This window comes from Microtus oregoni, unplaced genomic scaffold (genome assembly GCF_018167655.1).
Source record: "Microtus oregoni isolate MIOR12 unplaced genomic scaffold, Mior012 000038F_ref0000394, whole genome shotgun sequence".
Lineage (NCBI taxonomy): Eukaryota > Metazoa > Chordata > Mammalia > Rodentia > Cricetidae > Microtus > Microtus oregoni.
Genome location: NW_024543097.1, coordinates 12,761,674 through 12,789,646, shown reverse-complemented (window position 1 = coordinate 12,789,646; position 27,973 = coordinate 12,761,674). Strand labels below are relative to the sequence as shown.

At 38.4% G+C, this 27,973-nt stretch overlaps 1 protein-coding gene across 2 annotated transcripts in view; it reads right to left on the bottom strand.

Annotated features, from left to right (window-relative positions):
• Window positions 1-5,140: 5,140 nt before the first annotated feature.
• Pja2 (praja ring finger ubiquitin ligase 2) overlaps window positions 5,141-27,973 on the bottom strand; it is a 48,158-nt gene continuing 25,325 nt past the window's right edge. For both annotated transcript variants that reach the window (XM_041631787.1, XM_041631788.1), the window contains exons 5-10: window positions 20,865-21,050; window positions 18,879-19,064; window positions 16,311-16,422; window positions 12,171-12,285; window positions 11,730-11,851; window positions 5,141-7,684 (exon numbers count right to left, since the gene is read on the bottom strand). In XM_041631787.1, the coding sequence (XP_041487721.1) occupies window positions 7,559-7,684; window positions 11,730-11,851; window positions 12,171-12,285; window positions 16,311-16,422; window positions 18,879-19,064; window positions 20,865-21,050 (847 nt within the window). In that variant the 3' untranslated portion in view covers window positions 5,141-7,558. The remainder of the gene's footprint in view (window positions 7,685-11,729; window positions 11,852-12,170; window positions 12,286-16,310; window positions 16,423-18,878; window positions 19,065-20,864; window positions 21,051-27,973) is intronic.

The window sequence follows — 27,973 nt, the reverse complement described above, 5'->3', positions numbered from 1 at the left end:
GTTAAGCGAGACTCGGCCGTCCTTTCTGGTAATGGTTTAGGCAAGGGTCATAATAAGGATATCCGTTTTTGGCTAGCCCCATCCCCGCAGCCTCAGTTCCTCTCTCACTATGGCTTGCCTGGACAAGCACCCTTGCAGTAGGTCTTGTGGCCTTTGCTGCATTAGTAGAGTTGGGTGACTGGGGAATCCCTGCTCAGGGGTTTGTTTCTTGATGTCTTCCGAGCAACAAGCATGGGTAGCTGTGTCTGTACTGTCCTTTCAAAGATACCCTTGTAGAAGCAGTCTTAAAGGCATGCATTGTTCCCCCTAGGTCAGAGGACAATAATGCCATGTTCTAGGGCATGTTTGTCAGTAACTAGCTCAGAAGAATGGGGTTTCCTAAGATGATTTCCTCAGTTGTGACGCAAGCACAGGACAGCACTTCCTGCCAACAAGCTTGACATCATCCTTGAGATCAGATGGGGGAAAGGCGACGATGCAGTTACAATACTTAGGTTAGTAGAAGTCAGTCACCAGTCACTGGTCCGAGTGTCTTACATATTCTGTTAGAATCTAGGACCCTTCAGAGCTCCTGACAGGGGAAGGGAGACCTCACTGAAGCAGAAGGCTTGTGGCTGTAATGTGTGGAAACATTGTGGTTTTGTAGGGTCGTGCTGACAGGACCTGCTCTGACTGCATTGTGGGATGTGCTTGGCTGAAGCAAGCAGGGGCTGTCCTAGTCTGACTATGCACTTGCATAATCAGTTCCTCTGGGGCTCAGTGTGTGTCCATACAGCTTCCTGGACCCTCTGTGAGAGTCACGGAGGAGGAAGTCTAGCCATTTCAGAGGTGTTTACTCCTTTAGGTGAGGCACTCTGTAGGGATCTGCTGATTGTGGTCACCCAAACTTGCACAGTTCCCACCAGAAGAATACTGTCTAGCTTACATGAAAATGTCTTAGAGCAAAGGGAAGTGGGGAAAGTAAAAAGGCACACCAGATAAAAAGAAACCCTGGCCTCTCTCTGTTGCATTGCCAAAATATAAAATCTTTTTACGCGTTGTGGCTGTGAGACATCACGGCTCGTGGAGGATGTATGGGAACTCCCCAGAGCTCTCCGGCCTAGCAGTGGATCCTTTAGCTGCAGGTATGCTGGTAGCTAACATCCCCTGGGGGAAAGAAACAGCACTTAATTGCTTTCCCTACTTCGGTTTTCTAGCTTGGGTAACCACACAACATCCTCTAAGGCCCTGAGTACTAGGTACCAAGACAGAATTCTTTGATTTAATTTTATGTGCATTAACTTTTTGGGCCGTATGCACATCTGTGTGACAGTGTTAGATCCTGGAGTTAATAGACAGTTGTGAGCTGCCATGTGGGTGCTGGGAATTGAACCCAGGTCTTCTGAGAGAGCAGCCAGTGCTCCAGCCCCCTAAAATAGAATTTTTACAGATGAAATCCTACTACATGGGGCCAAGAGCTAGGGCTACATGCAGTCCTCTCCCAACAATGGACGAGGCATACAGTACATATATAGTAAATGACTCAGGTAAGGTTATGCAAATGATAATCTGTTGGCTTTGGTGACGTTTGACATGTTCTATGTTTTATTCCCACAAACCTATTACTTTAAAAGTCTAGACATGTTTCAGGTGCTATTCAATTTAGATGTGGGTGGCAACCAAATCCCATTTTTGCTTTTCTCCAACACGATCACAGCTGAGACAATACTTTGCTTTCCAGACAAGACTGACTTTGAAAGCTCCCCACTCCCTACTAACTTTAAGTGTGAATCTAAACTAAACCAAACCTCTGAGATTCAAGAAAAACAAACCCAGAACACTGAACTACCAGGCTTGGAGTTCCCGCATCCAGCTGAAGAATGGACTTCCCACCGAGCAAGCTCTGGGATTGACAGGAGACCCTGCTGCAATGAGTAAGACGGGAGAGCAACTGTGGACGGCTTACATGTGCAGCTACACACACGCCCGCACACAGACATACGACATATACGAAAATGGGGAAACTTGTAAAAAACATCCCAGGTCACACCGACAGTTGTCCCACTTGTAGTGTATGTTAGCACACTTACTGACTGGCCTTAGTCTCGACTCAAGGGGTAGGTTTACTGTGTTCTTTTTCAGTAAGGTTGGCTAACCAGACAACAGGATGCTACACATCTTTGGCCAGAGACAGTCTCTAAGGAATACACTAAGTTCCAGCTATTAGGCAAAGACAGGAAGTTCTCACCAGCGTTCAAGTGACCAAGAAATGTGGTTTATGAACCAGGACATCACTAAAATTTTAGTTAGCAGTATAAAAATCGCCACGGCACTAGCGTAATGCAGTCATCCCTCTATCTACAGAAGACAGCCTCTGGATACCAAATTCTTCAGCTGCTCAACTCTTCCATAAAACATAGTAGAGTCTCTGTATATGATTTACATGCATCTCTAATCATCTCTACATTATACTTACTGCAATATAACTTCAAGGACTAGCCATCAGAAGGCTCAGTAAAGATATATTTCCTTGTAAGAATATTTTATTAAAAAACCAATCAGATCACATCTCACAAAATTAAGTAACCAACACTGACTAGGGAGTGGTGTGAAGTAGAAAACCCAGGGCTCTTAGATCTTCTCTGGGACTTGTTTTTAAGGTGGCGACAATAACACCAACCTTTCAGATTGATAGCGAAGCTACCCACTGGCTTAATAACAGTTAAGTATTAACAACAGGGCTACACACGGACTTACTAACAGTTAATATTAACAACAGGGCTACACACGGACTTACTAACAGTTAATATTAACAACAGGGCTACACACGGGCTTACTAACAGTTAAGTATTAACAACAGGACTACACGCGGGCTAACAGTAGTATGTTGTAAACAGGAGCTGTTAGAATGCAAAGTGGGGTTAAAATGAGTCATAAATAAATGCTGTTAAAAGAAATTGTATTGACTGGCAAACCTTCTCTTGCTGACAATGAGTTTAAGAGCAATTTCCCTGTCTCTCTATTTTTGGTTTTCTGACACAGGGTTTCTCTGTGTAGCTTTGGAGCCTGTCCTAGAACTCACGCTGTAGACCAGGCTGGCCTTGAACTCAGAAAGGTCTGCCTGCCTCTGCCTCCTGAGTGCTGAGATTAAAGGCATGCACCACTACCAGCTCAGTTTCCTTTTAAAAATAAAAAAAAAACCTCTTCTCCAATTTTCACTATAAAAATTAAAACTGACTATGAGAACACGTAACAAGTGGTCAAATTCCTATTACTTTTAGTGCATTATCCGGGTCTTTTAGTAAAATTAAATTATTTTAAAGATTACAAAATTTTTATTTATGTGTATGTGTCCATGTGATTTCAAGTGTGTGAAGGTACCTGCAGAAGCCAGGAAAGGTGCCAGCTACCCTGGAACTGGAGTCCCAGGTGACTGGGAACTGAGTGCTGAAAGAGGAGCACATGCTCCTAACTGCTGAGTCATCTCTTGGCGCCCGTATTTATTTTACTTAACATTTTTCTGTCAAAATTCCCCGAGCCCTGGGATGACAATTTATATGTGCGATGCCCATCAAACTCCAAAGACATTGCTAAAAGTAATGACAGAAACTAAGCACTCGATATTCTCGTCAGGACTGTACATAAACAACAACAACAAAAAAGTTTCTAAGTTTTACTCATGACCTAATTAGACTTATCACTTTATAGCAAAATCAGAAGTAATTATGTAACTTGTCAATGTCATATTATTTCAAAGACAATTTTTGAGCATGGAAAAGGTAGGTTCGAGAAAGTAACGTTTACTTGACACTGAAGACTTATCAATTCTAGAACAGCCTACTGAGCAGATGGCATATGAGCAACAGGAAACAGAGCTTACAGTTTTGTTAAGGAGGAGGCATTTCCAGCTGACTTCCTTTCCTTTCTTAATTTAGTACACTAGCAGATTACAGCTATTTTCAAAGACACATCTTTGAAACATGGCACAAATTTTCTGGTGTCTTTTCCAGGAAAGGATGAAATGAGCACACAAGGTGACTATGACTGGTAGTCGTGAAGCAGAAGGGCCACCCTAGAGGGCTGCCTGCTGTGCTCTACTGGGCGCTGGAGTCTTCAACACTTACCAGTAACTCCAGGAAACAACCAACAAACCCCACCACCACGGAGAGCACGCTTTGCCAAGACTGGAGCTGACAGAGGCTGAGAGGGTGTTTCTGCAGCAACAGTAGCGAGGATAAGTGCTGCCCTTCAATAGGTTACGAGAACACAGCTTAACAGTGGTGCCATACACTTGCCCAAGAATGACGAGAGCAACTAACTGCATCTATGCCGTTAGAATAATTGTGAAGTTGGCAAAAATGTCTCTGAACCATGTATTTTAGTCAGATTACAAAAGAACTGTTTACCTCGTGGGCATAACATTTTAAGTGAATGATCAAAAGACACAGCCTTGGACTGGTCCGGATCAGACATCATGGAACATTTAAAATGTGAAGCCTGAGGCAGGATACAAATAGAGGAGATGTGTGCTACCTAGAGATAGCATGGTGCTGACCTTAGAGAGCTCCTGCCTCTGCACGGCCACAGGCTGCACAGACAAGGCATCACTTTAGAAGAACTTCTCACCACAACAGAGGCATCCGCACACCACTGCTACTCTTAACTCTCATAGTGTTTTTCTAGCATGTTTATTAGAAAGACAGAATTCTAGTCCTTCTATACAAAGTTAGTTTTTGTTTAATAATGTGGACAAAATCTACTATTCAATTGACTCAAAAATAAGCCCTTGAGGCTTTTATGAACCACAAGAGAGCATTCTCAATGGGCACATTGGCCAACAGTCCCACACTGGGTTTGGAGATGCCACTCAAGTGAGGAACCACAGAACTTGCAAGTGTTTCCACAGGCGGAGCCAGCACAGGAGCCTGGCTCTGCAGAAGACTGTGGGATTGCTGAGACTGTCAGGCAGGAAAGCGCAACAGCACATGTCCACCAGCTGCCTGTCTAAGTAACCTACATCTTTTTAGAAAACAAACAAACAAAATCCTGTCTGTTCAGTATAGAGTTCTTTAATAGTTGTGTTCTTTGTTACTGACTCTAAACCCTCAGAGGATAATGCTGTAGAAGTGATAGGATTACACAATTAAATATTAGAAATGACCACCGAGTATATCCTGTTTATTGTTTATGATTTACACGGAAAATGGCGGGCTGGGATTGTAGAACAATAAACCAATCATTACAGTTAGACCTGGGCTTTTGAAAACCTTGCATTCCATTTTAACAGCTCATATATATTTAACAGCTTATATATAAATCCATATCACAAATAATCTTAAAAGTTAGTTAGCTTAGAGATAAACAACTAAGAAACACAAAAGAAATCCACATGAGCCTAACTTTAAATATCAGCATTCATATTACAAGAAATAAGAAAATGCTCAAAAAATTAAAATTATTAGGCCAAGTCACAACGAAAAAATAGAGAAATAAGATAAATGGCATTTTATCAATATTTTTACTATTTCTAATTTACCTTCATATATTCTTAACTTTTCAAAAAGGATCCAAGATAAGATCAAATAATACGTTGGGGTCTGAACTTGTCAGCCTCAGCTTATACTGGCTTGTTACCATCAAAGTTCTAAACTTCATTTTCCTTTTTAGAAAATCTAAAGCAAGTCTTATTCCGCCTTCTCCTTCACAGCAGCTGTGTATACGCAGTCAGGAGTCAACAATGAAGGACGGTAACAGATGGAAAGCAAAAAGTACAACAGTTATCTTACGTTAAACTCTCTGGTTGAGTTTGGAACCAAACCTCTTAACAACTGGCAGATAACAGCTAAATCTTAATAGACAAAGAAGAAATATTTTCTTTGGGACAGCTGCTATCTAGGAGAATAAAACCAAGGTCCCTTAATACTGACTAAACATAACGTAGCTTGTTACAAAGCAATCTGCAGCAATGTAGGTTTAATCAGTAAGTGCCACAACTAATCAACAGTATATAAAAGAAAACAAACAAACCACACAATCCACAAATTTCCACAGTATACACAGGAGAACTAATGTTAATCTGGTATAACTTCTTGACACTAACTGATCATCAATGAAATATGGCATGGAAAGATCACAGAGTAGAAAACAAGCAAATATTAGTTTATACAACATTGACTATATACATCAGAAGGAAGCATGCGAGCTAGAGCAACATTAAGGCCTGAATGTAAGCATCCAAAGTCACAGAAGCCCCAGAGAACCCCTAAATTACAAATTCACCACATTACTTGCATGCAATGTTCACTTTTGTTTTACCCATAAAAGGATACACAGTATTTTGCTGTAAATACCAGCCACATTTACAATATATGCAAAAATCAGAATGCAAGTGTTATGTTTTTTATATTTAAGCCTCAAATGTGCCAACAGTGAAAAATTCATTTATTTTTTAAGAATGGAAAGAAAAAGAAAGAATATAAATACTCAGAGATATTACACAAATTAAATGAAACTGTGCATTTCAGAGTCTATTTAGATATTCCCAAAACTAGATGAGCGGGGGACAAGGTGGACGTGCACTCACTCGTGTTCTAGTGCTGTGCCTCCTAAGCCTTGTTCCCCAGTGTGGGCATCAGGGCTCGTCAAAGCTGCCTACCACACCCGTGTCTGCATGGACTTGCCTACTCCGTGTGATCCTCTAAAAGCTGTGCAATTTAAATCTGGGGTGATATAGTTACAAACATGACCATGTGCAAATCTTCAGACCTAAAATATTTCAGAAACCAACTACCTTAAACTAGCTACATCTAACTTCTTCAACAAATATGTGAAGAGTGTTCTGGACCTTCAAGTATTTAACAAGTAGAAGCAGATTGGATAAGGGCTTAGATAGTGTTTCCTAAGGCCAAACACATGTAACTGTGCCGAGCACCGAGCATATCAGACTATTCACATGCCCAGCTAGCCTTTCTTTAAACATATCAATGTTCACTGAATCCTTTACCACCTAAACACTTCAGGAGGTTTACATCTAAGATGTAAATTTCTTTTGTTTTTCTGGTCAAAAGTTTAGTCTTTGTTTGGCATTCTGAAAAGCTTTAACCTTAACCTTCTCAGTATTATAAACCAAGAAGTTTCAATGTAGCAGAAGCAAAGGGACCAGTGAAAAAGCATGCTTTAGAATTCCATTTATTGTCAAGGAAACCAAATTTTACTACTGTTGTGATCACAGTCTTCACATCTGATGTGGACAGGAGAGCGTAATTATGATCTCTTAGTGGCAGCACTTCAGACAAAACAGCCACATATGCCACAGAGCTGACTACTCACTTTACAGTGAACACCAACATAGTCAACTAAAGAAAATGGATGCACTGCTTCAACATTCAGCTTGAAAATGCTTAGTATGTTCTGCAAGCCTAAGTTCAGTTTAGAAAGGTTAATATTCTCTTTCTAAACTATGGCATATACTATATATAGCATTTTAAATATATTTATATATAATTATTTGCACATCAGATTTAGAAGAAATTTGCAGATTTACTGTGATAGAATTTAGATCTCATTCCAATGTTACACTTTATGGGGCTTCTGCAGTATTGTCATTGGCAGGTGGAGCATCAGGGTCAGGTTCTGAGGAAGCAGCTGCAGATGCTTCAATAACTGCAGGTGGGAAATGACGGCGGCACACAGGGCATGTTCCCGACTGGAGGGAAAACAAACAAACAAACCAATTAGCAGTCAACAGAAGAAATATACTAACAGCCTTGGTCTTTATAGAAAAATCATGGCATCATTATCCTATAAACAAATTAAGAATCATTCAAAAAAAGATTTTATATTTTGGATGTGTGTGTGTGTGTGTGTGTGTGTGTGTCTATACACATGGGTGCAGGTGCCACTGCAACCACAAGACAGTGTTAAGACTCCCCCAAAACTGAAGGTACAGCATTTGCAATACACCTGACATGGGTACTGTGAACCAAACGCAGCTCCCCTGTACGACGAGACATACGCACTTTTAACTGTTGAGTCATCTCTCCAGCTCCCAAATCAAGTATTTAAAAACAAAATACACCTCAAACCCATACAACATAAACACTTCTCTCTCTCCTCCCCCCCCCCCCCCCAGTGTGTGTATGGATGTGTAACAGACCTGGCTGTCCTGGAACTCTCTCTGTAGACCAAGTTGGCCTCAAACTTGGAGATCCACTGGCCTCTGCCTCCCGAGTGCTGGGATTAAAGGTGAGCTCCACTACTGCCCAGCTCAAATTTCTTTTATACAAAACAGTGTGTTATGATCATGTTTGCACCTTGGATTCAACTCGCCTTTTACTTACTGAATTTTTATTTAGAGTTGACACTGTCATCAAAGACAAAGAATCAGTGCTTTGTCTCTTGGAGGTCATCTAAACTTAGTAATGACCTGAATCCACTCACTTTTATCTATTAGGCATGACGAGTGACCCCACCAAATTAGCTCACAAAATTACAGCCCACCAGACCTGCCCTTATTATACACATGTATAGAAGTCTCACTTTAGTATAGACAGATGTATAAAACAGACTGGCTTCAGATCTTACTGTATTAGCCAGGTAATCCCTTTCTAAAAACAAACAGTTATGTGTCTTCTTAGTAACAAAACAAACCAACCACAGACCTGGGAAAGAAGCTGGTTTTACAACCAATGGAAGACCACAGAGATCAATCAATCTAATAGATGACAGATCATGCCCTTGCAAATCTGATCTTTTCCCAAATACATCTCCCTGATAGAAGGGCGATGAAACTGGAATGCTGTTGAAGGTGACAAAGAACTTTATCTTAGGACCCTTTTCCCCAGGGGTGGCTTTATACTAAGTTCTTTCATCAGAGGACAAAAATTAGTTTGTTATCCAGTGCTATATAGCACATGGCAGTGTCCCAGCCACAGCATCATACACAGGAGTGCAGTTCTGACCTAGGAGGTACTAGCTGTATCATCTTAACCCAGGCAACAATCACTGGAATAGGGACTAGAACACCAGTACATTTTCCAGTTCTTGTGAAGATGAAGTGGGCAAACACAGGGGAATCATCTAGTAGTGTCTGAAACTGATTGCACAAATCCTAGAGTCCTCTTCCTAAGTCTGTAACTGAGAGTGTAAAGAAAGCTTGTTATGTCAAAGACAGCAAAGGGAAGGTGAGCTTATCTACTTAGATCACCTCATCTCAGACGGGATGGAGGGAAGCAGGAACGAATGCATAGAAACAGGACTAAATGTACAGAAGAGAAAATCTGAAGAGACAGGTTGGGGGTTAGAGCACAGAAAGCTTTGAAAGCCAAGACAGAAATCCACCATCCCACTATTCTGCAAGTGAAAGAAAATCAACCTTAATTTCTCACCTTTAAGGCAAACAAAGTAACACAACCAGAGCTGCAATTTAGACAATTCCTATAATGAAGATGAGGAATGAAAGTCTATGGGAGTAGACATGAATTACCAGCTTGGGAATGCACACACAGCGGTGCAGGTTTGGGAGCCTGTATTTCTGCTTTCCTATTATTCAGAAGTATCTTCTCACTAACATCACCTCTGCCATCACACACAGGAATCACAAGTTCTTTCCTACTTAATTCTCACCTTAATTTCTGCTAGCTTATTGTTACTTTACCATTCCAGGTATTTGTTATAAGTGTTTGGGTTAAGGCTTCACCCCAGCCTCTAACATCCCTACATCTAAATAGTCTAAAATGTTTGGGTGGAACTTTCCATCTCAGCCCCCTCCCCTGGGAGTTGCCTCAGTCTAGGCTCCACCTCTGAGAAAGCCTGCCAAAAGGTGACTCCCCTCCCCAGAGAAGGTCAAGACCACTCCCACAGGCTACTTAAACTGCCTCCCAGAAAACGAACACGTGGTCTTCTTGGTCTTCCTTTCCCTTCTCCATCCCTGGGGGGCCGGGAAGGCCACCCAGGAGCGCTGGCATCCATTAAACCTAGGCTTTTTCTAACATAGTTTGATTTGGTCTCATTAGGATTATTGCATCAGTGGAGAGGCTTGTTGGAATGTAAAAACTTTTCAGCAAGTAATTCATTAAATTCAATATGGACTATTTCAACTTCATGTAAAATTCAAGGTAGACAGATTATATTATTTGATATAGCCATCTATGCTGTATCAACATTAATGACAAATAAACAGATTAAGAAAAAAATCCCCTAGAATGCCAGGGAGACTAGAATCACCCATTATCTGCACTAATCCATTAGCAATCATTTTGTTAACACGCAGTTTACCAAAGGCTGTTGACAGGTCTTTGTGACTTGTACCATAAATTAAGCTTATATTTGTCATCTCATTATTAACAAGCCCTCTCTAATTGTTACTAATAGTGCTGGTGTAATTTATGTTTTTAACATTTATTAGGTACTGATTGCCTCCTAGGTTCTCACACTAGTTCTCAAAATATTGTGCAATATACATATCACCATAATGATGGATGTTTAGAAAAACCTTAAAATTAAAAAGAAAGAGCCAGCAGTAATTAGGTGTAGAACACCTGACTTCAAAGAGCACTGCATGATACACCATGGATATTTTTGTGTCCAATTAATTTAACTGTAATAAAAGTATTTCAGAGCAAGTCTATAACAGGTTATATAAATTTAGTGCTATCATATAATAAACTCCAATCAAAATGAATTATTTTTGGAGAAAAGCAAATAAATAAAATGCTTTTAAAGTTTAGACAGAAGATAAGTACTTAGAAACAAAATTAGAAAATATTATGTATTAAAAAACTGTACAACCCTTTTGGGGGAGAATAAAAACCAGTCACACAAACGTCAACAGCTGGGGAACATGTACACACGCCCATGGTGAATGGAAATTCTCGTTACTGGAGGCAAAGCTGCAGCTGTGGGAGCCAGGGGAACAATGAAGATTTCAGCCAATGAGAAAAGTACAAACTGAGTATGATTTAACCACAACATAGGAGGCACCAGCAACAAGGATTCCTCAGATTCTGTAAAAGAATGGTGAACACCTCTACACAAGATTTCAGAGATTTTTATTTTTTTAATTTTATGAGTATTCCTGTGATGGAGTCGGGTCCCCTGGAACTGGAGTTACAGACAGTTGTGAGCTGCCATGTGGGTGCTGGGAATTGGACCTGGGTCCTCTGGAAGAACAGCCAGTTCTCTTAACCACAGAAACATCTCTCCAGCCCCAGACATTTTAAAATATATTTTCAAGATAAAGTGACAGTAAAAAGTAAAACAGTTAAAAAAAAAAGGAAAGAGGGAAGAAGATGGAAATGGGAAGAAGTGTTTATAAGGAGGAGGGAGCTATAACCATAAGAAAAAAGCCAAGAAAGAAACTTGGGGATTTCTACTGAGCTAGATAGTAAGGACCTTGATGGGACAAGGGAGATCATGGAATTGTAAGTAAACTACTTCTGAAGTAACTCAAATACACTGGAAATTATTGGAAAGTCTTCCAGGTAGGGCAATGAACACTAGAAGAGGGGCTATTTGACTGGTTGTGCTTTTGTCCTGCATCTTCAGCACCACCCGTTCATACTAGCACTGTTCATTATCACAGTATGCTCTGAGTGGTGTAAAACAATCTTTGGAGCTATTTCTGTAGACATTTGCAGGGCTGTGAATGAGAATATATTAAATAGTTCCTGTTGTCTAAATTTCTACAAAAGAAAGCAGTCTCTAGCCTGAAATACTGTTGAAGTATTTAGGAAAGCACATCCAAAACTCACCTTCTGTAGCCAAATTGAGACGCAAGGCTTATGAAAGAAATGATGGCACGGTAGCTCTGTCGCTATGTCGTCCTTGATGTACTCACTGCAGCAGATGGGACAGCACTGCTCCTGACCAATAGCTGAGAACACAAACAAGGCGCACCCATCAAGCACTGGTCCCCACGATGGTCACGGAAGGTGAAGAGGTAGTTTATCAATTACCTGGACAGCACCATCCTAGCATGGTAATGTGCAATTCCGTAAGCATTCCTTCTTTGAAAAGTTGACTGGGTAAATACTTGGTCTTAATCTATCATTTCATTAAGTATTCTCTACTAGGTGAAAGTTTATCAGCTTCGGGCTTATAAAACATATAGTAACTACTTGATCTCCTTGGTGCCCCAATAATTTATCAAAATATACAACATGGCATCCCAAACCTGAGAAGTGTGACTTTACCAGTGTGATCTTCTAAAACAAGAGTTTCTGGAAGTCCGTCAATGCTCTCCTTACTAGCTGGTGGATTAGCCACCTCAACATCTACTGCAAGAGACTCTAGATGTGCCAGCGCAGTCTGAAAAAGAGAAAGTATACTTCTTTGTTAGGAGATACCTTAAAATAGTAATAGGAACTATTTTTAAGTTGTCATATCAAATTATATTTAACATATTGCCATATTCTCTTCCTATTATTCGTTGACCTTTTAGTTACCTTCCAAAAGAACCACTGCCCTGATCATTAAGTCAAATTCCTGTTTCTCACCAGCATACACGCATGCGTGCGCGCACACACACACACACACACACACACACATCTGCAGAAAGTCCAACCTATCCCAAGGAAAGATCTTACTTCAGTAATCATCTACTTGCTCATTATAACTGTATTTTTCAGATGATGGTCACGCTTCCAATTTGAGTGTTGTTATATGAGATCAATATTAGGAAAAGAAACACTGTTAGAAAAGCTCACCTCAGGAGATAGAGCATGGTGAAACTACTAAAGGTTTAACACTGTTAGAAAAGCTCACCTCAGGAGATAGAGCATGGTGAAACTACTAAATGTCTAACGTGAAAACAGCCAATAGACACCTGAGTGGTCTCACCTACTTCTGGCCCAGAATTAGAACATGCACACTGCTAGTAATCACGTTACTACGTTGCCTGGCCAACTTCATTTAGAGGTTAAATATCTGTGCAAATGACTATTCTATGAAAGCTGGAGAAAACAAAGGGTCTCATAGCCATGTAATATGAACATCCTCTTCGAGATTCCAATTTAGATTAAATGATAGGCAGGCCTTGTCTCTGTCCCTTGCCAGTTTTCATTACATGTTCCTAATGAACCCAGTGCTGAGTGACTGAAACATGGCTGACTTTTGATTTAAAATGAGTTATAAATATAGTCCTGAGAACTTACCAATGCTATACTAAATATTATGGTACATGATTTAATACATAATGCAATCTTATAATATCTAGTGGAGAAATATTAATCCCATTTTGTAGATGAGGCCCCTGAAGCTTAGATGTTAAGGGTACAGTCCAAGATCAGACAGCCTATCAACTTAAGAGATCATGCTCTTCAAATCAGATTTTCCATTTCATTCAGTTATGTGTACATAGATGCACATTGTGCCTACGGGAGGGCAGGAGACAACCTGCAGGAGTGGGTTCTTTCCTCTGTGTTGGGTTCCGGGGGTTGAAGAGCTCATGTTCTTGGCCTATGTGGCCTATTATGTTCCTCTAATTCACAGCCCAGTGTATATAATGTGCTTTGTGAGTCTGAAAAGGTCTTGAAGGGGTCACAAGTATGGACGTTTTGGGAAAAACAACTTCAATTAACCTAAGCAGTCTTTCCTAAAACTACCCTGCATGAACATGCACCTATTAAGTATTATTGGAATTATATTATTATAAGGAATATTATCTCATATTCCTTGTATACTAGCCTTCCCCACACTTTATAAATTAGTAACTAAGAGGTATAATCTAAACAACTGGGATCAACATGGATTCCAACAGAAAAATAAACCTTTTTAGGAGGCTTACAAATACTTTGCTTAAATAAAAGCAAAACAAGCACCCCAGGAAGGTAGTGGATATAACTTTTGGAAAATGTCACCAAAGAACTAAGTGATGATGCTATGATTAAACTATATTCCTATTATCTGTTTCAACAAAGTCCTCAATCATACATTCATACAGATGAAAAATAAAATTTATTCATTCATGTTTCATTCTAGGAACAAACTTAAAAAATTATTAGACAGAGAAAAAGCCTCCCTCCATTTCATTAAGGAAGGTCATTTCCAGTAAAATTTTATGTTTAAGTGATAGCCAAAAGTTTTAATTTATCTGTGAGTAACTGTAATTATAAATGAGAAACTGTAACAGTTTAAACCATTTTCTGCATTATTTAATTACATTGTCATTGTGTGTATATATGTATGAATGTGTGCACAGGTATGAAGGCCAGAATACAACTCCCTGGAGTTGGTTCTCTCCCACATGACTTATGATGACAACTTCAAATGCCTACATAAATCTGTGCAAGTATATGGATTTTCAGATTTAGGACTATGTAGATAGCTCTATTATCAGTTATAAAAAACATAAGGATGTTTGCTATTTTATCATGTGCTCACTCAAACATGAGACACAGATAAGAGCTCAATGTATATTGCCAAGATCTGCCACAAAAGCTACTATCTAAAGAAAGATGGACCTGGTATTGGAAAAGAAATAGAAATGAAAGCAACTACTGACAAAGAGGTGGGATGCTTAGTATAAATAAAAACAAGCAGAATTTTGTGGGTTTTTTTAAAAATAATATTTGTTTTAAAGAATACCAGTGTTGTCTTAAAAAAATAAGTTTTCAGTTCTATGCTTTAAAACTATTTAAAAAATGCATTCTAGCCGGGAGGCAGAGGCAGGCAGATCTCTGTGAGTTCGAGGCCAGCCTGGTCTACAAGAGCTAGTTCCAGGACAGGAACCAAAAGCTACGGAGAAACCCTGTCTCGAAAAATTAAAAAAAAAATGCATTCTAGACATGAAAAAGTTATTTCTGTGGTGTGACAGGAAAATGGAATTGTACCGATAATCTAGATGTGAAATAACCCAATAAAAATCTCAATCAGTAATGCAGAGTGCTAAAATGTGATAAGACTGTTTATGCTGTGGAGACAGGAGCGAGTTGAAGACATCTCATCAGAGACACAGGGCATTTCTGAAAGTGGCAACACTACAATGGGTTCTCGTTAGCAGAGACAACAGTGGATGAGGCTGCAAGTTCCTAGACAGACTATGCTCTTTCTTGCCTTGTCTCTAGCCACACTCCTGGTGACTTTGTAGGGCTTGCCCCTCATGACCAATCTTTTAAGCTCTTCTTTTAATCAAATGTCACATTGTCCATTAGAAGTAATGAATAAATTTTTACATTATTCTCAACATTTTAAGGATACCTCCATAGTCAAGGAAATAAAAACCTAAGACAATAAAATGAAAGATGTTTTAAGTATTGTGAAACCAAACCCTAAAATGAATCTGCTTCACTCTGCTGACTCAGAAGGTACACTGCAACTGCCATGTATTATGTCTAAGGCAAGCTATCAGATCACACCACTCCTGTGCACACGTCAGCCTTGGGAGGAAGGGCTCAGCAACAGTCCTGGGTGTCAGCTATTTTCCTGATGTTGGTTGCTCTAGTACATACTATTTCTGCGATGGTGATTTTTGAGAACAACGCACTATTAGAGCATAACTGGCACCAACACTCTAATGGAAAATCACACAGACTCAAAGACGTGATGTAACGCAGAGTTAATGTCTGCACGTGTGGACCCATCTGTTAGCCTACTACCTAACTTATGAATCTGAAGGTAACTTTCTACTCAGAAAATCTCAAGATAAAGTACTGTCATAATGTTCCTGGAGGTCCCTTCTTACCCACTTATTTTCTACCTCTTTCTCATTCAACTATTCAGTACTCCTGTAGTAGCTTGTAGTCATTTTATGACTAGTGATTTAAAGAACGATTTATTTCAATAAGGTTCACCAGTATTATGGAAGCTCCCAAGTCAAAATGTCTGGGCTTTTAATTTTGGGCAGATACATTTCAGAATGAGGTTGTGTTTAATTCAAACAATCAGGAAGCAGGCAAGAAGAGGTGGCAGATGTGTCCACTGCTGGAAAGCATGCACATGTGCGGGTACGGGAAAGCAAGCCTAACTGTAGAAGGCAGTGCAGTCTGGAGGACAAAGGAAAGCTTTGTCCAGGGTCCTTAGATCTGCCTCTCTGTGCCTGTGTGTACACATGTGTAAAACATTCATACTTGCATACCTAGAGTTCAGGACCAGGAAAGACTGCATTTCCTAAACTTAAGCAAAACAGTTCTTATTCTGTAGAAAAAACTGACAACTACTGCAATTTGCTGGCATGACAGCGAGTAACTTCATACATATACTAGTAACAACTCAGCAGGTATTAAATTGCTAAGAAAGCTATTCACATTCTCTTCAGTAAAGTTAAAAAAAATTAAACCTTTAAAATTATTTTATACTCTACCAATTCTCTATGTACTTATCAGTTATAAAAATACCTCCATAGCCTGGGCTAAGCGTTCTTCTAGTGCCATGTAGGTGAGGAACTGAGGGTCCACATAAGAAATAGCTTCAGCAACTCCGAGTCCATCCGCAAAGCCATCAAACAGGCTGAAAAAACAAGATCTATAATTATGATTTCAGAAACCTTACAGTGAGGATAATTATATATTACCATATTCATAGGCTGTAAAAGTTCTGTAAGAAGAAAAGTAAAACTGTGTGAGCTGAAGAAGAGAAAAAGAACAGAAAAGCTAAGGGTTAACTCTAAAGAGCTAAAATGACGTCATTTGCTCACCAGTCTGCTACCTCACTGCACAAGCAGGAAATTCTTCCTGACTAAAAGCCTGCTGAATGGTAGTATTTTTACGCATATAATCATTTCCCTATATTTTTTCTTTCTGCTAATTTTAGTTTCCAATCTGGGTGAAGGTAAAAATATGAGAAAGGAAATTATTGTATTTAAATTCTATGACCAGTTAGTCAAGACCTATTTTATCTCCCATTTTGAACTGCTTAATTACTTTTGGTTTGCCAAATTTTATTTTCTCAAGCCTTTCTTAATCGCTCTTCTTCCCCTTGGCTAAGAATCAGGCCTCATTCACTTATTAATAGCTTGAAAATTATTTTTTCAAACTGTTTATTTTTTGCTGTTTTGTTTTTTTGAGACAGGGTTTCTTTGTGTAACCCTGGCAGTTCTGGTACTCACTCTGCAGATCAGGTTGGCTTCAAACTGCCTCTCCCTCCCAAGTGCTGGGATTAAAAATGTGCACCACTACTTCCCAGCCAAACTGTTCATTTTTATGACTTCTATGAGCCCTGAAGATAAATATATTTGATTCTGGTGTTAAACTGCTTCCTTTATCTATAAATCAGATTCCCATTTTTCCTTGGCTCTAGAATTATTAATTATTTCAAAATCAGAAAATCCAGGCACGTAGAAGAAACAAAACTTCCATGCACCCTGCTCTACAATAGGTCAGATTAAACCTGAAATAGTACTTCTACTTAAAACTTTTACCTTTTCCATATTTGTCTACTGAAACAACACAAACACACCCACTTTCTGAAGAAAGCCCAATCCAATGACTGAAGTAAATTACTTCCCAATTATTCTTTTCTTCAATAGCATAAGCAAACCTAGGCACTCTGGACCCGATATATGGTTGTAATCAGGTCACTGAAGAATAATCAGTGTTAAAAACTCATGTTTGAGACAAGAATCACTAATGGATGCTAATGCTAGCAGATGGAAGTTTGATAGTTGGAGAGTTATCAGGTTATTTACAGTCTCAAAATAGCCATTAAAAAGGAGGAAATGGTAATTGGACAGTCAGAATCTGAAAGGCTACATAATAACCAGATGACCAAAATTAATAGCACTAGTAACATAATTATATGCCATAATGTCTCTTTTGATATGTACTATAAAGACAAATTGCATCATTTTCCGTTCTTGCTAAAAATACACAACTATGTATGATATGGGACAAATACAATGTGAGGGATAGTTTACAAATATTTCAAATATCTGTCAGACATGAAAAATAAAGATTAACTGAGGCTATGCCCAGACTTTAAAAAAAATTAACTAAATATAATGATGGTCCCGGCCTAGATCAGATAAATATTTTCTGTAAAGTCATTGGTAAGATAACTACTGACATTAGAATAAATTCTAGGAATTAAATTATTAGCACCATATCAACACTAATTTTATGAACAATTCTGTATTCTGTAAAAAGTCTGGTTTTTCAGAAATTCATTCTAGAATTTTTATAGGTAAATAAATTATATCTGCAGACTTACTCATAAAAAGGCCAGAAGAATCCTAATCATAAATACAGGAAGAAAAGAGAAAATAGAATAAATATGTCTAAAATATTAACATTTAAAGAATCTTAGTGAAGGAAGGATATATTGGAATACTCGATCATTTTGTACACTTTTCTCTAAGTCTCCAAATATTTCAGGTATTGACATATTCAAAACAAAAAACCTTTTAAAATGTTCTCCTAAAATCAATGCTATAAAAGATGTGAAAGTCAAAAAAGGATGATGTGGGATTCCCCTCTGTATGCTGTGATTACCATTAATGAATAAAGAAACTGCTTTGAATCTATAGCAAGGCAGAACTTAGGTAAGCGGGAAAAACTAAACTGAATGCTGGGAGAAAGAAAGGCAGTGTTAGAGAGAAGCCATGTAGCCCATGAGAGAAAGATGGAACTTTAGCCTGCAAGCCACAACCACGTGTCAATACACAGATTAATAAAAATGGGTTAAATTACCATGTAAGAGTTAACCAATAAGAAGCTAGAGCTAATTGGCCAAGCAGTGATTTAATTAATACAGTTTCTGTGTGATTATTTCGGGTCTAAGCTAGCTAGGTGGCCGGGAACCAACAAGCAGCCCTCCTCATCCAACAGATGGGTGAGAAAAGAGGAAAATAGTCCATAGAGACAGTGATCTGAAATGAGACTGGAAGACACCTATCATACCGATCAGATGCTGCTCCCACCATAACTCGCTCAGGGAGTAGCAGAGCATGCAGTGACAGGGCTACATACCTCCAGTCCACATCCAAGTCTTCACTCACACTGGAGTCATCCTCAAGGTTGTTGTTACCATCCAGCATGAAGGCTTCTGGCTGTGCAAACTCATTGGCAGGCTCATTTCCTTCATCACTGCTGCTTTCGTTGACTTCATTGTACTGTAACCAGGGAATTTCTCCCTCTTCCAAGGATGTCTGTTCCCTAATATATACATTTGAAAGGAAGTAACAAAATGTTGCTTTCAAACATATCATTCTGTATTGTATAATCATTCTACTTAATACATGTAACTTGAGTTCTTGTAGTTTTAAGTTCTTGTTACTTATGATTCTAAATAACAGTTTTCCTCGCCTGCAACAGCATTTCAAAAGAAAATAAAGAGGCTGGTGAGATGACACAATGGATCAAAGTTCCATCACCATACCTAAGGATTTTGAGTTCAAGTCCTAAGACCTACATGGTAGAGACAACTAATATCACAAGTTGTCCTTTAACACACACACAAACCCCTTTTTAGAAGATTTTTTTTGTATATGTGTGTGAATGCACAGATTGTGCATGTCTTTACACATGACTCAGAAGCGAAAAGAAGGGACTAAGTATCTCCCTCTGTAATATTCTGCCAATTCCCTCAAGGCAAAATCTCTCCTTGAACCCAGGACTCGCAAGCCCCACCTCAGAGCTGGGGTTATAGGATGAGTAAGCTGCCTGACTTGTTAACTAGGGTGCAGGTATCTGAATTCTGATCCTTAGACTGTTCAGCAAGAGATATAACTACTGACATATTTCTCCAGTCTCTAATTATACCTTATTTATCTTTAAGTTTAGTGTGCGAATGTTAATGTAGTTAACTGTCCTAGTTCTCTCCTGGATAGTATTTGCCTAAAATATTATATTTTCTTTTATTTGTCCTTTAAATGTGTCTCTCTTTAGTTTTTAAAATTCTGATAAGCTCTGCCTTATAAAAGCAAAGATTAGTCAATGTATATGTATTTTTGCAACTAGTGATTGCAAGAATTATTTCTATAGTCTTTTTTTTTTTTACTTTTTTCTCCTTTTCTATCTTTTTCTTTTTGGATGGATTTTAATGTTCTTTTTCATGCTTCAGTTCTTTTCCTCCTGCTACTGGGGAGAAAATTCACTGTTTTCTGCATACCAGGAACCACTTCACTTACATATTACCTATGGCTGCCCTTATGCTACAACAGAACAGATAAGAACTACAACAGAGACTGACACACAAAATCAACAATGTTTATTTGGCTTCTCACCAATTAAGTATGAGAACTCCTAAATTAGAAATATTTCCTTCCATTCAAGTTATAGTCAGAGATGTTTACCACAGACCACTGATGTTCTAAAACTATCCAACCAAACTAGATAAAAATATATTAAAACTTCATTTGCAACTACCCCATTCTGTAAATCAATCACCCGAACTACCATGACAATGCTAAATGGAGTTTACCATGCTGATTTAATTGAGGCAGACTGTTCTCCCAAGTCTCTTCACTTGGGAATGTACGTTGGCAATGGGCAACATTAACTCAATTATTCCTAATTTAGCTGAAATGACCTTTTAAATCAGCAGTTCTCAACTTGCAGGTTGTGACTCCATCTCTAAAAATATTACATTATGACTCATAACAGTAGCAAAATTACAGTTATGAAGTAGCAGTGAAAATAATCTATGGTGAGGGACCATCACATCAAGAGGAACTGTATTAGAGGGTCACAGCATCAGGAGGGCTGAGAGCCACTGTTTTAAATGCTCAAATCTCCTTTATACAGAAACATGAAAATATGCATTGTATCTTCAGAAAAACACTGAAATTGCCAGCATTTACAGTTGCCCCCTACAAATACCAAAGTACCACTTGTTCAACACATGAGCTTATGATGTAATTATAACCATAAAAATGTACACCCAACATTTGAATGTGGCGAACGCCATTCTTGCATAACACACATTTAAAAAATTAATCTCACTGTAAGACATACCCCTCCTGAAGAGACAATTCTTGATTTTCTTCTTCAGGGCCACTACTATCACTCTGTAGCTCAGGTTCATTCTCATCTTTTCCTGGCAGAGTCTCCCAGCTCTCATCACTTGAGGACTGATCTTTTTCTGTGCCAGAAAATCGGTGAGGCAGAGAAGCAGACCATTCCCCATCACTGCATTCTGAACTGCAAACCAGAACAGAAACAAGCTACTATTACACACTAAGTTCCTTTCATTATGTGGACAGCTATCGGGCACTATGGGACATGTAGGACTACTGATGGCAAGGTTTACTCAGGTGCTCATTCATTTTATAAACATAAAAATGAAAAAAAAAAACAGAAGCAAACAGACCCAACAGATGGAACCCTTTCAAATGATCATGACTTACGTGAGAGTTCAGACATATTTCTACATGAATATTTAAATGTATTTAGGATTCAAAAATGGTATCTGGAATGAATAAAACTCACCTGATCTAAATGAAACAATTTTTTTATTACACACTGCCCCCCCCCATTTTTAAAAAAAGTACTTATAGACTCTAGGCCTATATTATTAATACTCATAGTAACCCTTTAACAAGGAGAAACTTCTGAAACTGTGTCCCTAGCCAGCAATGAGCACCTTACTAAGTTTTTATTAATACTAACCAGCTGCTAAATATTTCCACTCACCTTTCAAATTATTTTTTTACTATAAAAATCCATCTGCCAGATGAGTCCCTTATCTTACCATGCTTTTAGTTTAGAAGCTACTTATTTTGAACTCTTTCCCAGTTTTCTATGTTCAAATCCTTCATTTTCCATTCTCTTTGTATATGGCCTAATGCCCTTTTCTTCACTTCTACTACTATCAAAAATAATGAATGAATGAATGAATGAATGAATGAATGCTGCAATACAACGACAGCAGCAGCAACAAAAACGGAACCATCCAGGCGATTTCTACAAGCCTGTAACTATAGCAGCTACTGAGTCTCCTAAATTTAATCTCACTTCCTCAGCTCACAAATGCATTCTAAATATTATCATCATTTCAACTTACACATTAACTGGTACATTCATAGCAGAATCCCAGAAAGTGCTCAAAGCTTTTCTTCTCCCCCTAAAGCAGTATTTCACAAGTTTAACTGGAACACCTACCACTTTCATAATTTCCCCCACCCAGTATTTGCACTGTTTCCTAAAGCACAGAAGATGACCACACAGTTCTCATGCTGGCTTTCCTGGATTTAAACCCAGCTCTCACAGGCGGTGAAAGCTGCTGCGTGCCTTTGATTTCTCTGTAACATAGCAACAGTATCTAACAGCTGCTGAGCTCATGTGAGAGACAAGGAAGTAAATATATATCAGTCACTACACTAGTGTCTACAAAGCAGAAAGACACCAATAATCGTCAGCAAAACCACTTCTGTAACATATTTCCAATCAAATACATTTAGTTTATAGAGTAAGCTGTATCTGTTAAATCCCAGTTAGTTTTAAAACTCATTCAAACAAGTACTGATTAAACTCACAAACCTTAATCTGTGTGCCACTTGATGCGTTTACTTTGGAAATGCTAGTTTACAGAAAAAGCATTAAAACTTCTTTGAATAACACTTGTAATTTACAACACAATCCTACTTCCTTCTTATAACTAGCTCTTCTTCCCTTACACAAGGTGTTCTACTACATTGCTTTCTCTCTTCATCAAAATGTGTTCACAGGCAGTTGGTGCCTATTACCATTCAAGACTAGACCAGACTTCATTTCTTTCAAGATACTTCTAGATAAAATTTATCCCCCTTTAAGGGGGACAATTATTCATGGACTGGGTACCTGGCTTATTCAGTCCAAATCACTGTGCTGCAGCTATTTCTTTAACACTGCATTTATTTTTCTTAAGCATTCACAATGGATTGATGTTTAACAGAGTAGAACAACCTACAGTTTAGTTCCTCAAAGCTCTGGTTGGCTGTAGATGACCTTCTAGCCAATGAACTAGGTTTTAACTGATGGACACTGAGAACTAAGGTGATGACCTTCTAGCCAATGAACTAGGTTGTAACTGATGGACACTGATGAACTAAGATGTTCTCAGTAAGTTCTTTCCTATGCTTTCCAGACATCTTCCAAATTTTGTCTAATTGCGTTGCTGGAGTAATTTCTTCATCCTGCTCTACTTCTGGGAGATTGCCCAATTCATGAATGTCTATTTTACTAAAACAGACATTATAAAATTTAACTGATCTAAAGTATTTTCCTTGTTATATAAATATAAAATAACTAATAACTAAGTTAACTAGTAACTTACCAGCAGTTAAATGTTTACAAGCTCTTAGTAGGTACTAAAGACTATTCAATCATACAGCTTCAAATATAAATTCTATTAGTGTGATATGATTTGAAAAAGGCCAGCAGTAGGACTTTATAAGGATGTTCCAAAAAGTATATACAAATTTGTGATGAATGACAGAAATACATGAACCATTTTAGTACTATTTCTTTATAAGGATATTCCAAAAGTATATACAAATTTGTGATGAATGACAGAAATACACAAACCATTTTAGTATTATTTAATGTGAATATTATTATGTCAATATAGTATTTATTACTAATTTGTAACTTCAAAAGCCTAAACTGGCTCAGAAAGTCAGAGGACACTGCAACTTTCTACTACTAAAAATTTCAGCCCTCCATAGCCAATTTCTTTACTGGACACACAAACAGTACTGATGATACTCAATTTCTATGAACAAGCTTTGAAATAAAACAAATTTGGATTAGAATCCAGAGTAATTTCTCTGCGTTAATTACCTCCTCTATAAAGTGGCAGTATTAATATTCAGGTTCCAAGCCTACAGTGGTATTTAGAGTAAGACCTGGAAACAATATGTAGTACAAATTTGGAAAGTGGTGAATAGTTTTAAAAGGCAATCATTAGTTTTTTTTAAAACATGATATATCCTTTTAGATATTTCAGTGGGTTGCTTACTGGCTCACCGCTATTTCTCTCTTTTCTATGTCAAAGAAAAGCTACTCTACACATCTCATTTGTCTGGGTAACATCAGCTTCCTGGGAAACCCTACTTTTCTTTTTTTACACTACATAGCAGCAAACTATACCCTAGACCATCACCCAAACTAGGTCACCTGTTTCTTCATGACACAGAAAATAAGGTAATTTTTTTCCAATTTTATATAGAAACAATTCTAATCTAAGTAGTTCTATATATTTTAAATTAAGATCCTTTTCTGCTTTTTTGTTCACAAAATCAAAAATATCCACTCCATAGTGATCTGTTTAAAACTGCATTCAAAGCTGAGGTCCAGACAAAAGATACCATCTTATGGACATGGTTCTACCCTGAATACCGTGTGTGTGTGTGTGTGTGTGTGTGTGTGTGTGTGCATGCAGGCATGCACGCACACAGGCACTTGCCTAAAAACACAAAAAACATTTCTTTGGAGAGTCAGAGAATAAGATGTTGCTTTTGGATGGTACTTGATCTTAACTTTCACCTGAGATTTACATATAAAGTATTTTATTTGATTGAACTATTAAATATTTATAATAATAAAAAAAAGAAATAGAAGAGGCCATAGAACAGAAGGTGAGGTCAGAGGTAGAAGTGGATCTGGGAGAAGCTGGGAGTGATTATGATCAAAATTCACTGTATGACAGTCTCAATTATTAAAAAATATATCCTGAAAAAATTATTTGGTTATCAACTGAATGTGTAAAGAAGGTATTTTTTGATTTTGAATATAACTCTAAATGCTACCTATGGACAATGAAGATCAAAGAGGTATCTAATTTTTTACTTTGTTCCTAATTATTATTTATTTATATGTTTATTTATTTATTTGGCTTTTCAATTTTCCAAAACAAGGTTTCTCTTGCAAACAGCAGCCCTGGCTTTCCTAGACTCAGAGATCCATCTGTCTCTGCCTCCCAAGTGCTGGGATTACAAAACAGGAATGTCTTTAAAATGTTTAAGCATGTGATTTAAAGACTTTGCTTTGGATTCTTGTGGATGTTTTATGTTTTTTCTTGGCGGTGGTACCTGCATTTCAGAGAAGCTCTTTCTGTTGTTACTTTGACAACATATACAGATCAGGAAAGACAATCTCAGCCTTGCAGCAAGGAGCTTGTGTATTCTGTCCTTTTCTCTGTAAGGCGGGGTGATCACCATGGGAATGGAGAGAATTAGTATCTATTCTGTAACAGAGTCTGGGGCCTTTTAATACATCAAACTAAACTAAAAAAGCTAATCTGCATTTTATTTTCCCAACAATATCAACAAAAACTTTTTTGTTTTTGGTTTATATTCGTGTGGCTATAGGGATTAAACCTAGGGCCTCACACATACAAGCAAGCCACTCCAACTCTGCTGTACCTCCGACCTATTTCTATTTTGTATGTTGAGGTAGGGTCCTGCTAAGTAGCCAGTTTGGCCTTGAACTCACTACTCAGTATCCGATGCAGGCCTGCAACTTTTTCAATCCTCTTGCTTTAGCCTCCTCTGCAGCTGGATTCCAGGCCTGACTCAAAATTATTTGGCTCAAAAAGTTTTCCTCTATGTTAAGGTGTTTACGTTTTGCTTTAACCTTTTAAGTAAGATTAAGTCCTAGTGACAGGAAGATCTCTCAAAGAAGTCTCAAGTGCTATGGAGTACTACTCTGGTAAAAAACAATGACACCTTGAAATTTGCATACAAATGGATAGAACTAGAAAAAACCATCCTGAGGGTGGTAACCCAGACCCAGAAAGATGAACATGGTATGTACTCACTCATAAGTGGATATTAGCTGTAAAGTAAAGGATAACAAGCCTATAATCCATGACCCTAACTAGAGAAGCTAAGTAACAATGTGAACCCTAAGAAAAACATACATAGATCTACCTGGAAAGGGGAAATAGACAAGATCACCTGACAAAATTGGGAGCATGGCAGGTGTGTGCGAAGGGAAGGTGAAGGGGAAGAGGAGGGGGAGAAGGGGAGGAGGGGCTGGTTCAGGAGAACTTGAGGGAATGGGGTAGTCGAGATGGAGAAAGGACAAAGATGCAAGCAAGGAAGGAGATATTTTGATTGAGGGAGCCATTATGGGGCTAGCAAGAAACATGGCATTAGAGAAATTCCCAGGAATCCATAAGGATAGCCCCAGCTAAGACCCTAAGCAATAGAGGAGAGTGTACCTGTAGTCAGAAAGATGAGTATCTTAAATGTCACCATGGAACCTTCATCCAGCAAATGATGGAAACAGAGGCAGAGACTCACAGTGGAGCACTGGGCTAAGCTCTCAAGGTCCAGTTGAAGAGTGGAAGGAATGAGAATATGAGCAACAAGGTCAAGACCATGATGGGGACATCCACTGAAACAGTTTACCTGAGCTAATTGGAGTTCATCAACTCCAGTCAGACAGAGACGGAACCATCATAGGACCAAACTAGACCCTCTGAATGTGGGTAACAGTTGTATGGCTGGGGCAAACTGCTGGGCCACTAGCAGTGGCACCAGAATTTATCCCTACTGTTTGTACTGGCTTTTTAGGAACCTATTCTCTTTGGATGAATACCTTGCTTAGTCTAGATATGGTAGGGAGGGCCTTGGTACTTTCCCAAAGCAATGTGCCTTACCTTCTCTGAGGAGTGGATGGGGGGTGAGGGGGAAAGGTGAAAAGGATGGGAGGAAGGGAGGAGTGGGAACTAGGATTGATATGTAAAATGAAAAAGATAGTTTGTTTTCTTTAAAAAAATCTTGAGAGAGAGAGAGAGAGAGAGAGAAATGCAGACAGCATGTCTCTTCAAAAACAGGCCCAATGTTAAAATGTGCTAGTATTACTAAAAATTAGTTCATCCCTCAGGAGGCAGAGGCCAAGGCCAGCCTGTCTACAGGGCGAGTCCCAGGACAGGCTCCAAAGCTACAGAGAAACCCTGTCTCGAAAAACAAAAATAAAGATTTATAAAAATCTGGACTCTGGCAATAAAAAGAGAGCAGCTGTTCAAAAAACTTCTCCCGCCCCCACCATTTGCTGTTTCATGGTTTGGGGAACAGGGAAGAAATCTATGTTTGAAAAGAAATTAGAAAGTCTTGACAATAACATTACAATCATAGAGAATATAGCCTCTTGGAGTTCAAGGCATCAAATTTCAGCTCTAATACTTACATACTTTATGACATACCAATTAGTTAATTCTCTAGACCTGTTTCCTCATCTGTGAGCAGAGGAAAAATAGTACCTACCACATACAAATGCCAATGGGAATTTTTGCTTGAAATATGGTCTCCCTATGTAGGCCACACTAGCCTTGAATTCATGATACTTGAACTTCATCTTATGAATGATAGGATTACAGGTCTATACCAACATACAGAGAAACTAATTTTTAAAGAAATAAATAAGCTTAAGTGATAAAGAGGGAACAAGGACCCAATAAAGAAATGGGTGACATTTACTCTTATTAACAAAAGTAATGCAATATTGCCAATCAATAGTGACCTTAATCACTCTTTAAACAGACTGTCTTAACACAAATTAAAAAAAAATACAATAAATTTATACTTTGCATTTCAATCATTAACATACAATTAAAATAATCAGCACCTAAACTCTTTGTAATAATCATTATGCATCTAAAAGTCTAATTCCATAAATAATTAAAAATGCCTCAAATAAAGCAAAATATTCTGCAGTTTGCATGTATGGTTCATACTCAGAATATATGATCACCAAGATGTCTACTTACTATCACATAAGACAGCCTATTATTAAACACCTTACTACTAATAGAGCACTTTGTTAACAGACATGCAGGACAACAGAATAGAACAGGGAACCCAGAAACAAACCCATCAGCTATGGGCACCTGATTCTGACAAAGAAGCCAAAAGCACCCACTGGAGAAAAGGCAGCCTCTTAAACAGAGCTGGAGAAACTGAGTATCCACCTGGAGAACAGACTCAAATCACTTTTGAGTATCAACAGGCAAGGACTTTCTGATAAGTAGAACTGCATGACAATGTAAAGCTTCTGCACAACAAAGCACTTAACAGAGTAAAGAGCCTATAAAATGAGGAAAATCTTTACCAGCTAACATCCAATAGGGGATTAATGCA